Raw genomic sequence first — 14,381 nt, forward strand, 5'->3', positions numbered from 1 at the left:
CGGGAACTGCGACGGTTAGTTTTCCGCTGGGACGGGTGGCGGGCGACGAACCATAGGCGAAATGGAACGGCGCCGTGGTGAGGGTGACCGATGCCTGTCGAAGCCGCGACGACTTGACGATGACGTGTCCGACGTGGGGTGGAAGGAACTCGACTGAGGTGGCTCTGTACGATAGTAGCCGTACCCTTCTTCGCCAGCACCTTGGCGGAAATCACGACGACGACAGAAACGGGCGACATGGCCAGGGAGACGGCAGGAGTAGCAGATCGGCCTGTTGTCGGGTGTGCGCCAAGGATTGGAGGACGGTGGTGCGGGACGGCGAAAAGGGGGCGGGTCCGGGCGTACAGGCGGACTTGCTGCGTAGAAGGCATTAGCCTGTCGAGCAGGGTCCGTGACGAGTGGTAGCGACAGCGATGGTCGTCTGGCGACCTCAGCGTAAGTCAGAGGTGCGGAGGTAGGCGAAGGATGGTAGGTGGAAGGGAGAGCGTCAGAGACTTGCTCCTCTATCGCTTGTCTGAGCGTCGGGGTCAGCGTATGCGCACTGGCCGGAACGTAAGGCACAAGAGACAGTTGTCGCGCCACTTCTTCGCGGACGAACTGCTGTATCTGTTGCATTAACGTGGTCTGGTCGGTAGAAACAGCGCCAACGGTTAATGCAGACGTTGCGGCCGTGTCGAAGCTCGGCTGTCGTGTAGAAATGCGCTGTCTCCGCAGCTCGTCGTAGCTCTGACAGTACTGAGTCACCTCTGCGACAGTTTGGGGGTTTTTGGCAACGAGCATGTGGAAGGCGTCGTCTTCAATACCTTTCATAATGTGCCGGATTTTGTCAGTATCAGACATGTCTGGATTGACACGACGGCAGAGGTCCACAACATCCTCGATATAAGACGTGAAGGTCTCACCAGAACGCTGCGCGCGGCCGCGCAAGCGCTGTTCGGCGCGGAGCTTGCGAACAGCGGGTCGGCCGAATACTTCCGCGAAGCGTGTCGTAAAGGACGACCAGTTAGGAATGTCAGCTTGGTGATTGTTAAACCACAGCTGTGCCACACCCGCGAGATAGAAGTGAAGGTAGCCAAGTTTATCGGCTTCATCCCACTTATTGTGCGCGCTTACTATTTCGTATGAAGATAGCCAGTCTTCGGCGTCTTGCTCGTCGGAGGCGTTGAAGATCACCGGATCCCGCTGTCTTGGCATGCCGGAACAGGTAAGAGATGGGGTTGAGGTAGCAGCTTGCTGGGCCATGTCGTCAGGAATCGACGAGGCGGGAGGTAGAGTTCGAGAACGAAGTTCCAGGATGAAGTACCCAGCACCTCCACCAATTGATAGTGTGCGTTTAATAGTTCAGGTACGGTGAGCGTCTTAGAGGCGAGACAGCGACGGGACAGCAGTCAGTTCCCCGAAACGGAGCCAGCACGAGCACCAACTACAACAACCGTCTTCTTCATCGTTCTCTATGGTAACCGTATTTATCACTACAAAAGGAATTTCAACTCCTGGGTCTCTTAGCAACCACTAATCTCGTCAGGCGGAACAAGTTGTCGTACACTGTGCCGCTCAACCATGGCCTCGGCACACTTGGCAATACGCGTGCGTCCGAATGTGGCATCACAATCTCTGCATGCAAAACTGAAACGCTGATAGTCTCTCCACGAGGCTGCGTCTTCGGTGGTAGGCTGCGTCTTTCTGGAACACCGCCATGCTGCAGCTTCGAAGACCGATGCAAGTCTGCTCGCATCCAGACTTGGTTTTTAAGCCAACTTTATGGAGCCAGGCTCGCCGCAAAAGCGCACTTTCAGTTGAGGGGGATTTCTTTACGCTGTCTTGAGGCGGTCAAGTCAAGCAAGGCGTGTTTCCGATTTCAGAGGTCAGCATTTCCCCGCATGCAAGCCAGCGCGTGAAGACGCTTGGCCCATTTTCACAACTCTGGCGTAAAGCACCGACATGAAAGGCCTGCACCACCACTCTGTCTATAGCCACACGGCCACTATAGGCAAAGGCACTCGATGCGTTGCATTACCCGCCATAATAGTGGAAATTGTGAAAAGGGTAGCGCTTATCAACACAGACTACAAGAAGGCACACGGAAAGAAAGACGGAAGCACTTTCGTCTGTCTGTCCGTGTGCCTTCCTGTAGTCTGTGCTCACTGGCGCTACCTTTTTCTCGGCGTAATGAGGAAATGTATTTCGCTAGAACTTACCGCGACATTGGCTCTTACTTCATGTATGACGGTTAGCATGCTTCCTTTTGATTCACTTTGTGAGCCTAATGCATCTTACTTTCTCTTTATGATAGGGCTATACGAACCTACACTTCTCGAATAAGTTGTTGCGTGTCATTGGACGCGCTATATATATATATATATATATATATATATATATATATATATATATATATATATATATATATATATATATATATATATATATATATATATATATATATATATATATATATGTGTGTGTGTGTGTGTGTGTGTGTGTGTGTGTGTGTGTGTGTGTGTGTGTGTGTGTGTGTGTGTGTGTGTGTGTGTGTGTGTGTGTGTGTGTGTGTGTGAGTGTAATGGGTATAACACAACGGAGGCGTTATCAACAGTGATATAAATATTTATTTCCCAACAGTTTCGGGAGGGGTCCTCCCTTCTTCAGGGGCCGAGTTAAAATATATATATTTGCTGGCGTTTTGCGTCCCAAAACCACGATATGATTATGAGAGACGCCGTGGTGAACGGTTCCGGAAATTTCGACCACCAAGGGTTTTTTGACGTGCACCTAAAATGGAGCACACGGCCTCAAGTATTTCGCGTCCATTGAAATGGTTATGGGTCGGCAGTCAAGCACCGTGATACAAGCGCGGTGGGTTTATGAATGCGTCGTCATTCCGCATAGGTACTGCGTGATCGCAAACAGAAACACCGAGCGGTGAACCTCGAACCAGCGACCGACAGATTATCCTAGGTGTAACGCAATCGCACGTGGTTTGCTGCTCCCGCGCAGAGGACGCTGGGACGTCGATTGTTTGACTTCTGCACGCCCTCTCCCCTGCTGTCGTGGTGCATTCCAGCGCTCTCACTGCTCTGCCGCGGCTCCTCAATGCACAACTCCTCTGCTGCTGCTATACCGATAGTTTTCGTAGTGAGTGTCGTCGAGAAAGCCACAAAGCGAAAGTTCCCATGTAACCATAACTAAATCGAGCCACCGCTGACGTGTGCGGAAGTCCCAGCATCCGCGTCACGGGGATCCTGTCACACTCCGAGCACGAAGGTGAGAGCGCCTCCGTGTGCTCAGGGTTAGATTCGGCGACCGCGATTTCGACTAGCCCGCCGCGAGAGCGCTCCCAGGGCAAATCGCTTGTAACTTATGCCCCTAACGAAAGTCTGGTCTTCTCCGAGGATAGCACGAGCGCCTCCCCGGGTCCGGTATTCCGATGCGCGGATGCGCGACCTTGCGCGCCGCGGGAAGGACGCGTCTTGATCGTCGTGCCCCTGCATCCGTATTTCGCGGCCGCCAGACGCCTTACCATGAGTCAGCGCTGCTGAACGTGAGCGCGTCTCGGACACGCTCGTGACGGCGCTCCCCTTTTTGTGCGCCAAGGTTTCCTCCTGGTAGCCTCCACCAAGGGCATCGTTGTTCGGGTGTAAAGGTCGGAAGGTGTGGCTAAATATAGAGCCCACGACATTTTAGCAACAAGTCCTCTTCCACGCGAGCATTCGCAACAGCCGGATACACGCGATAGAGGGTCACTCAAACAATCCTGCAAAGAGAACGGCGATATTACAAACGGATAGCGATTGTCTGGCAACCTGTGCACAAGGTTATCTCGATTGAAGTTCTGCACGAAGGAAAGAAGACGCCGAATGATGAATGTGTAATCGTGAGCTCCCAACTGAAATCCTTCATTTTCTGTTGTGGCTGAATCCTTCTGTCCACTCGAAAACAATGCAGGCAATAATATTAAGGCGAATAAGTGCCTCGTTAGACGCTGACCTTCAGGAACTCGGAGTGACCTTACTAGGTTTAACAAAAATCGCATAAAAATCAAGGTTCCAGCCCATGTATTCTGCGTGTTAGTCAAGCGTTCTACGTCAGCGCTTAAAACCGCTTTCGAAAGAGACCCTATACAGTAGTCATGTCGGGCGAAGAATCAGGTTAAGAGATGTAATATTGCGTGGCGGAAGACTAGAATCGCACCAGACGCCATACCATGTGAATAGCGAAACCAGTGGGTAGTTCAAAGCTGCCAACGCGTCATCGCCATCATCATCAGCCACAGTATCTACAAAGCCTGCCGCTTCTCACGTGGCCCCTCAAGGTCCGATGATGATGACGATATGAATAGTCACAGCGTATGGCTCTCCCCTTTGATTCGCGAATGCGTAAGGGGCCCTGTGAGCTTATTTTTCTTTTATAAGCAGTAACTGTGACAGCGTGTTTGCTTGCTCTGCGTGTACCGATTGTCTTGATTAACCTCAACATGTATTAGTATCCAGACGACAGAACGGTGTTTAACTCTCTGATGTGCAGGTTGTCTGAAGATGAATAAGTGCCTCAGACACACACATACACACTTGTGCTCGTGTGGTTAAAGTATTTCCGTGTTCTCCTGTCGCGTCGTTTTCTTAGTAACGCGTCCGTACCAACTCGCCAAATTGTCATTCCTACTCAGACAGGCTGGAAAACAATACACAACGAATAACGAACAAACAGAGGGCGCAGGACATTCTGTATGTGCTCCTTGCCTATTGCTAATTAATAAAGGAACTGGAAACGTCACAATGGCACGTGTGGCCATGGATATGGAACAAAGGAGGTAATTAGACTTCTCGCCTGAGTCGTTAAAAAATTTATGGCTGATTCAAAACCTGCTTCAATAGTCATGAGAATTCAGTCCAAAATATACTCTTGAAGACTTGAGGCAGATCTATTCCTAGATAGCGTACTGTACGTGAACTAACTAGTTGACGGTCGCCGTACATATCGGGGTTTTTCATAGTTCTCATAGTTTTGTGTGTAGAGACTTTCCCAAAATCCTTAAAACACTGAAGAATTCATCACAATCGAGAACCATTAAGAATTGAATGCCGAATGCCATGAACTCAAGCATACACCGCTCCGTTTCACCAACTTAACATATTCAAGCTGGCTCAGCAGGACTAAGTAATGGTCTGTGCTTACGCGATGCTCATCCCGCAAACAGAAGATGCCGCTAACAAATTCGTCATAATGTGTAGCGAGCACATTCTGTCTGCTCACTGCAAATCACGCATCGCAGTACATCTATTGCGAAAGACCTTAGCACATTGCTGGCAGAGGTGAGCTGCGTAATAGTGCCCGAGTGCATTGAGTACTCGCATGTTGAACAGGCTGTTAGGAATTGCTTACACCAAGTGATGAAGTCGCCATGAAGAGCACGTGCTGCTCTCGCAGCCACGACGAAGATATCATAGTCGGAAGAACTTCATTATTGAATGAGAAGCATTTCTTAGCGAACCTCCGGCATTTTGAGCGTTTCTATCTACGTATCTATCTATCTCGCCGCCTACGTCTGGGTGCTCTCATGATCGCCTCCTTAACTTGGTGTAGACCAAGATTGGCATCGAATACGGAACACTGGGCCGAACTGCTCGTGAGCACTCACGCTTGTCAAGCGCGCCTCGCAAGCATGGATGCGGTGAAGATTTTCTGTGTTCGCCTGCGCGCAGGCATGCAATGTCTTCCTTGTCGCAAAGGTTATTTAGGTGTGTCAGGTACCAAACTGCTCGTGAGATAAAGATCAGGCTGTGCATAGAGTAGTCGCCACTTTCGTGCGGGGATATCAATTGGAACATACGCGCAGGGATAATTTGTTTCTCCCTTCAGTATCTGCCGGGATAATACATTTGTTTGTACACTCTAACTTATGCCTCGGTTTGTAGTAGGCGCGTTGCTTATAAATTTACCATGCTTGTAATCAGCCAAGCCATATTAAAAATACTGCTTTATTGTTAAATTCGAGGCTCTGACTTGCTGATGTTTGAAGTTTGAAAAACAGCGCGTAGACGAAAACGTGCTCTATTTTCGGAAAAAGACGTAATTCCATTCCCACTCCATTCCGTGCAAAATGCGCTTAATTTAATTCCCATTCCATTCCTCCAAGCGTTGTCCCCATTCCTTTCCGGGGTCGCTAAAATGTGGAATGATTGTGGAGTCATTCCAATTCTGGAGCGGCAACTCCGCAACACTGGTTGGTACGCATTCATGTTGAAACACTGGGCGTGCAAACACTGACACAAGAGAGAAGTCTGCGTTTGCGGTGCCTTGTGTCCGTGTTTGCATGCCCAGTCTTCTAACAGTCCGAACGTTTGTCCGCGGTGAAATTTATTCACGTTAAAACCACTCACTCTAACTTCTCGCCATAACATCGTTGTTGCGCAAGCTGCTGCTTTCCCAGTTCATTCTGTGCGCCGCAACTTGGGAAATACCCGTGCTGATCAATCTCAGCCATATTAGCTGCTGGAAATACTGTGTTCTTTTTTTTTCAGCACAGAATCGCTTTATTTCATTTATTGTCGCACGATTGGGCAGTATACTTCCGCGCTTGAATAAATATAGCACATCCGGTCTCTTTTTCTTCATTGTTTTATATCCTTGGCTCGTTTTTAATTCTCCTGCCGCTGGCATGCAGCGGGCAGTTGACGGAGCGTGCAGCGTGGTCATTTCAACTGCGGCCGTAAAGAAAAGCCTGTTTTCATTGCGCAGTCGGCAACTGTTTGAAGCGGGGCGCTTGCACAATGCTTCTACCTGGCTGCTCAACTCCTGGAAAAAATTGAAAAGAAAAAGCCCGTTTCCAGTGCCCTCCAACGGAAACGACCGGTTTTGCCTTTCACGTTCATTCAGACTGACCAAGTGCCAAGCGACGGCTATATTTGGGCACCGAGCGTTGCGTCATGTTTGCAGTTTCGCTGTGTACCCGACCGACTAGAAACTGTGCTTCCTTTGCATTGCGGAACCCATACCGAAGAACTCGCTGGCACGGCGCATTTATTCTGTCGAATTGGTAGCGCTAGAAACACAAGCGCGCATAAAAAAAAAGAAAGCACACGCGTTAATATACCATGGGATCCTCTTAAAACACTACGGGAATTTGCTCAACTCGAATATTACTCTCGTCTGGGATGGCAAAGTGACGGTCGAAATAATAATAGGACTTCCGCTGTCAATTTATTGCCTATTGGTTAAGGCCGCAGAAGATTGCAGCGCGTTCTAACCCACAGATGATCTTACTGCAAACACTTTTTCTCCCTTTTGCAAAACTTTTCTAATGAGTGGTATGTGACGAATGTTCCGCCGGCGTGGCGTATGAACAACGAAGCGCTCGAAAAGTCGTGTTACGAACACCGAAATCCCACCTAAGCACCGCACGTCCCCTCCCCCACCCCTGCGCACTCCGTAGACAATTCTGTTTCTTATTCTTGGACGTCGCCGTCTTGGGCTTCTACATAAATGATACTGCAGTTTTATACGTCGTGACGTCATATTAACAAGGCCATGAAACCCCGAATCAGTCGCACGTAAACGCATCCTCCATATGCCTTATAGGCGTGGCAATCGAAGCAAAAACGCGAGGAGTGCCGTGTAAGTGGCAACCATTTATCTAGCCGGCGTGAACATCGTGCGTCCGCGAAAGCGACGTCGTAATAGCCCTGGGTTGTTTACACGCACGGTTTACGCGCCCTGATTGGGGCGCTTTGATCAAGGCCGCCTGACCCGGTGACCAGCCAAGCATCGGCGGTGCCCGCCGCCAATGCGACGTGGTCCACTTTCGCCGCTAACAGGGGGCGTGTTCTCCTCGGACCCAAAGAGGTGCAATTAGCCGACGCCATTCATCACGAATACCCTCCGGAAAAGGAAGAGCCAAAAAGCGCTCTTTCCTCTGGTCGCTGATTGAATTATTGCGTGATACGTGTACGGCGTCGCTTCTGCTAGGACGCTGGTTTTTCCAGCTGTCCATATCGATGAGGTCATCGGGAGCAGTTAAAAGTAGCTTCTACGCAGCTATGAAAACGCTGCCGCACGTCATAACCGATTTGTCAATGGGTGGATATGATCGCCTGCATAATTTTCCCACATTTCAAGCTTGCAATGTAAACATCGAGATCAACGACCGACTAAACATTTGATTGTTCAGTAACAAAATGTTCACTTTCAATGTTCTCCGGAACGAGGCAATTGAAAGATTGCTTCTGTCAAGCCACTGATTACAGATCCCATATAGAAAGGTGTGATGTGGCACTGCAATTCGACTATGTCATTCGTCCTTGATATTTGTATTCCTGTTACTGCATAGCAAGACTGAAACTGGGCTTGTGCGCGTGGATCCAAGCTTAGGAACAAAACAGCGAACAGGATTTTTTTCACGCTCTTTTTTTCACGGATCCCATCATTGCGGCAAATAATTGCACACAGGTGGAGGCGCGTCATCTTGCTTCTCTTCTGTTTTAAGAACGCGTCATTTTGTGTAACTGCTCTTCTTTTATTTCTCTTCTTTTGTTTTTTTTGTTTTGTTTTTCTTTTTGCCTAAGAACACGTTGTGGTCTGGCTTGTATCCTTCTAATTTGAGATTATTGTAGCACTCTCTCTAACAAGATCCCAACGTCGTAACGCCTACATGTTGCCGAGAGGTGACACCACCATTCTAGTAAGAGAGAACAGCGAATTATTTATCGGAATAACGATTACCATCGTTACAGCCTGGAAGCAACGTATTACGTCTTGCTGCTTTCACTACTATTTCTTGCAAAATGCTTTCTTTCTTTTTTCAAATTCTATTGTTTTAAAGCACGTTTTCGCCGTCGTCTAACCTGACCTTTGCGGAGGCTTGCCAATGTAAACAACTTCTTTTTTCCGGCTCTTGCAGGCGTTCCTGGGGACATGCACAACTGCACAGGAAGACACGGCCGTCTCGGCAAAGATTGGTGAGTCGCGTTTACTTGCCTGCTAGTCTAGCTCACTCTGCAGAACGCGTAACAGATGCACAAGGCACGTTAGAATTGCTATTTGGTGGCTTTGCAACCAAAAATATTCGCATCAAACACACAACAAAAGAAAGCACTAAACCAAGGAGATGACATCTCCATATGTATTTTTTTAAGGCTCATCTTTCGAATGGCTTTGGCGCACCGTATACTGCTCGAGTGCAATATGCAGCTGTAGTCTTGCTAAAGAATTAGGTGGTGGTATCCAAAATTTGCTATGGATTGCGTTTTCAAGCACCCTCGTGATACTCTATGATGAAAATGGGAAGCTTGGTTTTCATGGTGCGAAAGAAGAAGGCTCACGAAAGAACACGCGGAAGAGAGGAGCCTCATTCGCTTTCATTTGGTACGAGAAGGTGAACTTGTACACGTTGGTGGTACTTCGTAATTGACAGGCTACAGGGCTAAATAGACGAGGACAAAGGAACCTGCTGCAAGAAGGAGTTGCGGTTCCTGAATGACAGTTTACCTCGGTACATTATCATCGAATAACTTTTTTCGGACTAGTATGTTTTTTCCTGTCTTTTGATGTTTTCGTTCGTTATGAAGCACGTGCTTTTAACACGTGTATTGATTTGTCACCCTAATCACGGTTGCTTTGCTGTAGCCAGTTCGGCTGTGGTTGTTTTCTCAAGTGAACGCAGTTGTGATTCAGCGCTCGTGATCCTCCTTTTCTTCTGTCCTCGTCTAATTGCGCAGCCGCGAAAACAACTCGTATTCTCACCCTGATATCGCTTATGACACACAACGTTATCTTAACTCTTTATTTAAACTTGGAAATGGAAATTATTTTTTCGCTTTCTGCAGTACGTAACATGGAGTACAAAGAAATGGAAGTTCACGTATGAATATTGCAAAACAAAGAAAAGATTATTTTTCCTGAACACGCACAGGCTCCACAGAAAGGCACAGGACAACCGCAGTGTCTTTCTGTGTAGGACAACTAGCGGTTGTCCTGTGTCTTTCTGTGTAGTATTTACGCGTGTTCGCTAGTATATTGTGAATTAAGCATTCACTCAGTACCAACTAGCCCAGCTGTATGCATTATTTCTCGTTTGTGCGGTCTATTGTTGCCACAACTTTTACTGCTGGTCCTTTCTGTGTAGATGACTGCTCCGTATTACCGGTATTTACTCTGATCAGTTCATTCATTCGTTCACTCATTCGTTTGTTCGTTGGTTCGTTGGTTCGTTATTCAGATATTTTTCTCAATATTGCGGGGTCACTCGGACCAAATTATTGGCCCGATGAAGGCCCCGGGCCACTGACGCGCACTCGTACAATATGCCGGATTTCTGTGAATTTGCAAGCCTTCCTTATATAAGCGTAGATGCGTTAGGGTTACTTGTGCATTTGTGTAGGAACAGGCAAAGCGTTCTTAAGACGCATTACAGTTGAAAAGGAAGTATCTTCGATCGAATGAAATAGGGCGTGGAATATTCGCGTCTGCATAAGCAATAAGTAACACGTTCTGCAAGCTGTCCTAGTATGCGAATAGCAGGAATATTCCTTTAAAAAATAAAGAAACCATACCTCACATTCGAAAGCCCGGGCGGTCGAAACCCCGGGCGGTCGAAATTAATCCAGAGCCCCGAGCTACAGGGTGCTTCGTAATGATGTCGGGGGTGTGACGCGCGAAACCCCCGGGTAAATATTGCTATTGTCATTTACATTCAAACCATTTAACCGAAACCGGTTCGAATTTACCCAATGGCTCATGTTAGTCCAGCGGACCCTCGAGGCTGCAGCTATTGTCGCTCGAGATTAAAATGTTAGCGTCATCTGCACGCAAGACTAAGTGTTGTGAACAGGGTGCATATAAAGGAACTCAATGAGCACCATAACTAAAAGGTGCCAAAGCATATATCTTTGAAGCACTTCATGCCTCACAACTCCCGTCCCTTTCTGCAAACTAATGGAAATTTGTTAAGCAGCTCTTTATTAAACTCGGTAAAACCCAGCAGAATTTCTTTCCAATTTCATTAGCAATACGTTATTTTTAACGAAATCAAGTGCTTTTCTGAAACCTAGAAGTATTCCAACAGTTATTATTCATTCATACAAATTTTTTCGCAATTCTGTCTCGGCCATCTTTTGTGTATTTCATTTTGTGAAAGCCGCACCGTTTCTCGGTGACTAAATCGCATTTAGAAAAAAACTCACGGGGTCCTTTATGCAGAGATGACTCGAAGGCCATCTTGCTTCTTCTTTTTCTTCGCAGTCAGTTGTCCCACCCTCTCAAAGTTTTCTGCAACTAACGTGGTTTTGCACTGCCTCCGTGATCAGAGGCATTGCAAGCTTTCTGCACCTCTAGTAGAACTCGTTGCTGTGTTAAGCATACTTGAAAGTAACAGCTTGCGCAAACAAGGACACGTTCACAACAAGTACGGGGACAAGCGCATGCTCACGCTGTTCATTAAGACCTTAGGTGCCTGATCAAACGCGAAGGCGGCGTCAACACGAGTGATGCATGCGAAACCGCACGGAATGACGGTCGCATTCCTCTTATGCACTTCTTGCGGTCGTGTGCCCCGTAAACTTTGCTTTTTACACTTAAATATTCCTCGTGCGACAGAGGATAGCAACCGCGTGGGATAAGCAGAATTTAAAATGCGAATAGACCGCGCACTGCAACTAACTTGAGCAGCGTGGCTACATGATTTCGCCAGGGCATTCGCGAAACATAGTGGTGTAATGCCTTTTTACAGCGAAAGCTGTTACGAGATCACAACAACGGCTGTTTTTGGCGCCGTAGTTGTCCGCCGCCGCCGGTGTCCGTAACTGCTATCGCACGAAATAAGAAAAAAAAAACTAAGAAATAATATCCAGGAAGGAACGAGGTTCGAACCTGGGCCCTTTGCGTGGGAGCCCAGTGTTTCACCACAGAGCCATGCCGGTGCTTGAAACTCCGTTGCAAAAGGCCCTATGAAGGCTTTATATGAGGAAGGAACCACATTAACATATGTAATGCGTCGTAGAAGAGTAAAATAACAATCAGGCGTCACACAATGCGAACTGCGCAACGAGTGGGTTGTTGAATGCTTCCAACCCCTTACAAAGGGTTATGCCATAAATCTTCATCATCAGGCACAGCATCAACAAAATGCACATAATGTCTTACACGGCAGGGGCGTAGCCAGATATTTTTATCGGGGGGAGGGGGGGGGGGGCTTTACCATTCTTTATGTATGTTCGTGCGTGTGTTTGTATATGTGCGTGTATATATACGCAAGCAAAACTGAAAAATTTCGGGGGGTTTGAACCCCCCCAACCACCCCTCCCCCCTCTTGCTACGCCCCTGTTTAGCGGGTACCACGCTTCTCTGCAGAATGACAAAAAATGGCATAGTGGCTGCTTCCCTACTTCACAAAAGTCGTCTTCTGTAGACCCAAATAAAGTTTGCATCATCATCATAGTCATTTCTAGCGTTGTGGGTAATCTCGCAAGTGCACTTGTATTGGTTGCCGAGCAAGCCCATAAGGCCCCCATGATCCATTTACTCAGGCTCTCAGTAAAGTTATTTCCCCCGCTCTCTCTCTCTCTCTTTCTCACGTTAACATATGTTATATAGCGTGGCGGGAGAGTGAAATAACGACCGGCCGTCATATAATGCCAATTGCTGAACTAGTGGGCCGTTTAACGCTTCCGACCCATTACAAAGGGCTCAGTAATAGTTTTTCATCGTCATCAGCCGCCGCATCAACAAAGTGCACATGATGCCTTACAGATGTGTAGCGGGGACCTGGCTTCACCGCAGAATGACGAATGGGTGCTTCCCAACTTCACAAAAATTATTATTTATGGCGTCTGGGTACCTTGCAAGCGTGCTTGTATTACTAGCCCCAAGATATCTTACAACGGGCTCTATAACTGCCGTTCTTCGAGCTTTCGCTGTGAGTGTGCTGCGCTTTCCGCGCAGGCCTGTCGTTTTTTGACGAATTTCGATTGCGCTGCGGAAAAGAGTAAGAGCGATTTCGATCCCCTTGGCTATATGGCCTACAGACATGCGAAGCAAAAAAAAAAAAAGACATGCGAAGCAAAAAAAAAAATGTCTAGGGACCGGATGAAATTACAATCTGGCAATACGTTTGTGAGCCTCAACGGTTTCATACATGTTTGGAAAATGGACATCACACCCGCGACATCTTGAACGAGACCTGTCGGGATGCACACCAGCATGATAAAAAAAGAAAGTTTCGGTGCAAGGGCGAAGCAACGAATGCGATAGCAACAAAGAAAGGCAAGCAGCTCATTCCTTTAGAAAACACGGCTGCTGCAGCGAGCAAAAGCACAACACGTACGAAGCTAGGAGTCATCTTATCTCATAAGGGGATTATGAGATAAGAGCGCGAGCACGGGCGACCACACCGTGTAGGTCAACGTACAGTACCGAAGGCGCGCTGCCCAACTCCGGCCAAAGACGAACGGGGTGACGCCGTTGAAAGCGTGCACTTTGGCCCTTTTCGCCATCTCACGGATGGCAGTGAACAAGCCACGCCGAAGCACCTCAGAGGTTTGGGTCAGTGTTGTACGGAACGGCGTTCCAAGGAACGACGTTCCAGGAACTAGTTCCTTTTTGGAGGAACGGAGGAACGCCACCGTTCCATTGAGGAACGGTGGAACTGTAACGGTAACTCGTTACGTTTACGTAGGAACGGCATAGGGAACGGTGTTCCTTCTGTAAACGTCCCTCGGCATTGAACAGGCGCCCGCACGCAGTACATCATGCAGAACAGGCTGGATGGGCGACCGCCTGAGGTGCAATAATCTACAGCTCGCCTGTCACTTGACTATGCTGCATCCTAGTTTTCAGGGCGCAGGGAAGCGCGCGATGTGAAGACCGACCACGCGCGGGAGAAACGGCAAATTTTTTTTTCTTTTTGTCTGAGCCAGTCGGACAGCAATCACGGACTGGTCTTGAGTGTAGACACACCTTGGAGAACTCTCAACATTCGAGAATCATGAAACCTCTTTGTAAGGCTGCTGCCAGGAAAGAGCCCTCAGTTTTTTTTACCTCGGTGACTTTTTTGTTCGGCCAACTGTAGCTTTTGTGTGTGTGTGTGTGGGGGGGGTCGCGTCTTCGGGCGGTTCTGCTGCGCGTCCCCATGGCCTTGTCGGCATAGGGAAAAGTGGGGAAGAAGACTTACAGTAGTCGAGGCGCTTACGCGTGGTTCCGCGGAGTTTTCGAATGTGTGAATCATCGTCGCGAACCTGGTGTTTGACGCGCATGGGACAGATGATCCAATCACAACGCCAGAGGCCGCAGAAAATGAGTGAAGCAACTACGTGCTTAACCACCGAAATCCCGCCGGTGGCCTTAACCACCGGTGGCCTCCTACTGCGCATGAATGGTTATACTTTAGTTCTACC

At 48.2% G+C, this 14,381-nt stretch overlaps 1 protein-coding gene across 1 annotated transcript in view; it reads left to right on the top strand.

Annotated features, from left to right (window-relative positions):
- The window catches only part of LOC119394516 (cuticlin-1), a 179,815-nt gene that overhangs the window by 88,578 nt on the left and 76,856 nt on the right, over positions 1-14,381 (top strand). Inside the window, exon 3 of the mRNA XM_037661840.2 lies at positions 8,894-8,951. Within this exon, the coding sequence (XP_037517768.1) occupies positions 8,894-8,951 (58 nt within the window). The remainder of the gene's footprint in view (positions 1-8,893; positions 8,952-14,381) is intronic.

This window comes from Rhipicephalus sanguineus, chromosome 5, assembly GCF_013339695.2.
Source record: "Rhipicephalus sanguineus isolate Rsan-2018 chromosome 5, BIME_Rsan_1.4, whole genome shotgun sequence".
Classification (NCBI taxonomy): domain Eukaryota; kingdom Metazoa; phylum Arthropoda; class Arachnida; order Ixodida; family Ixodidae; genus Rhipicephalus; species Rhipicephalus sanguineus.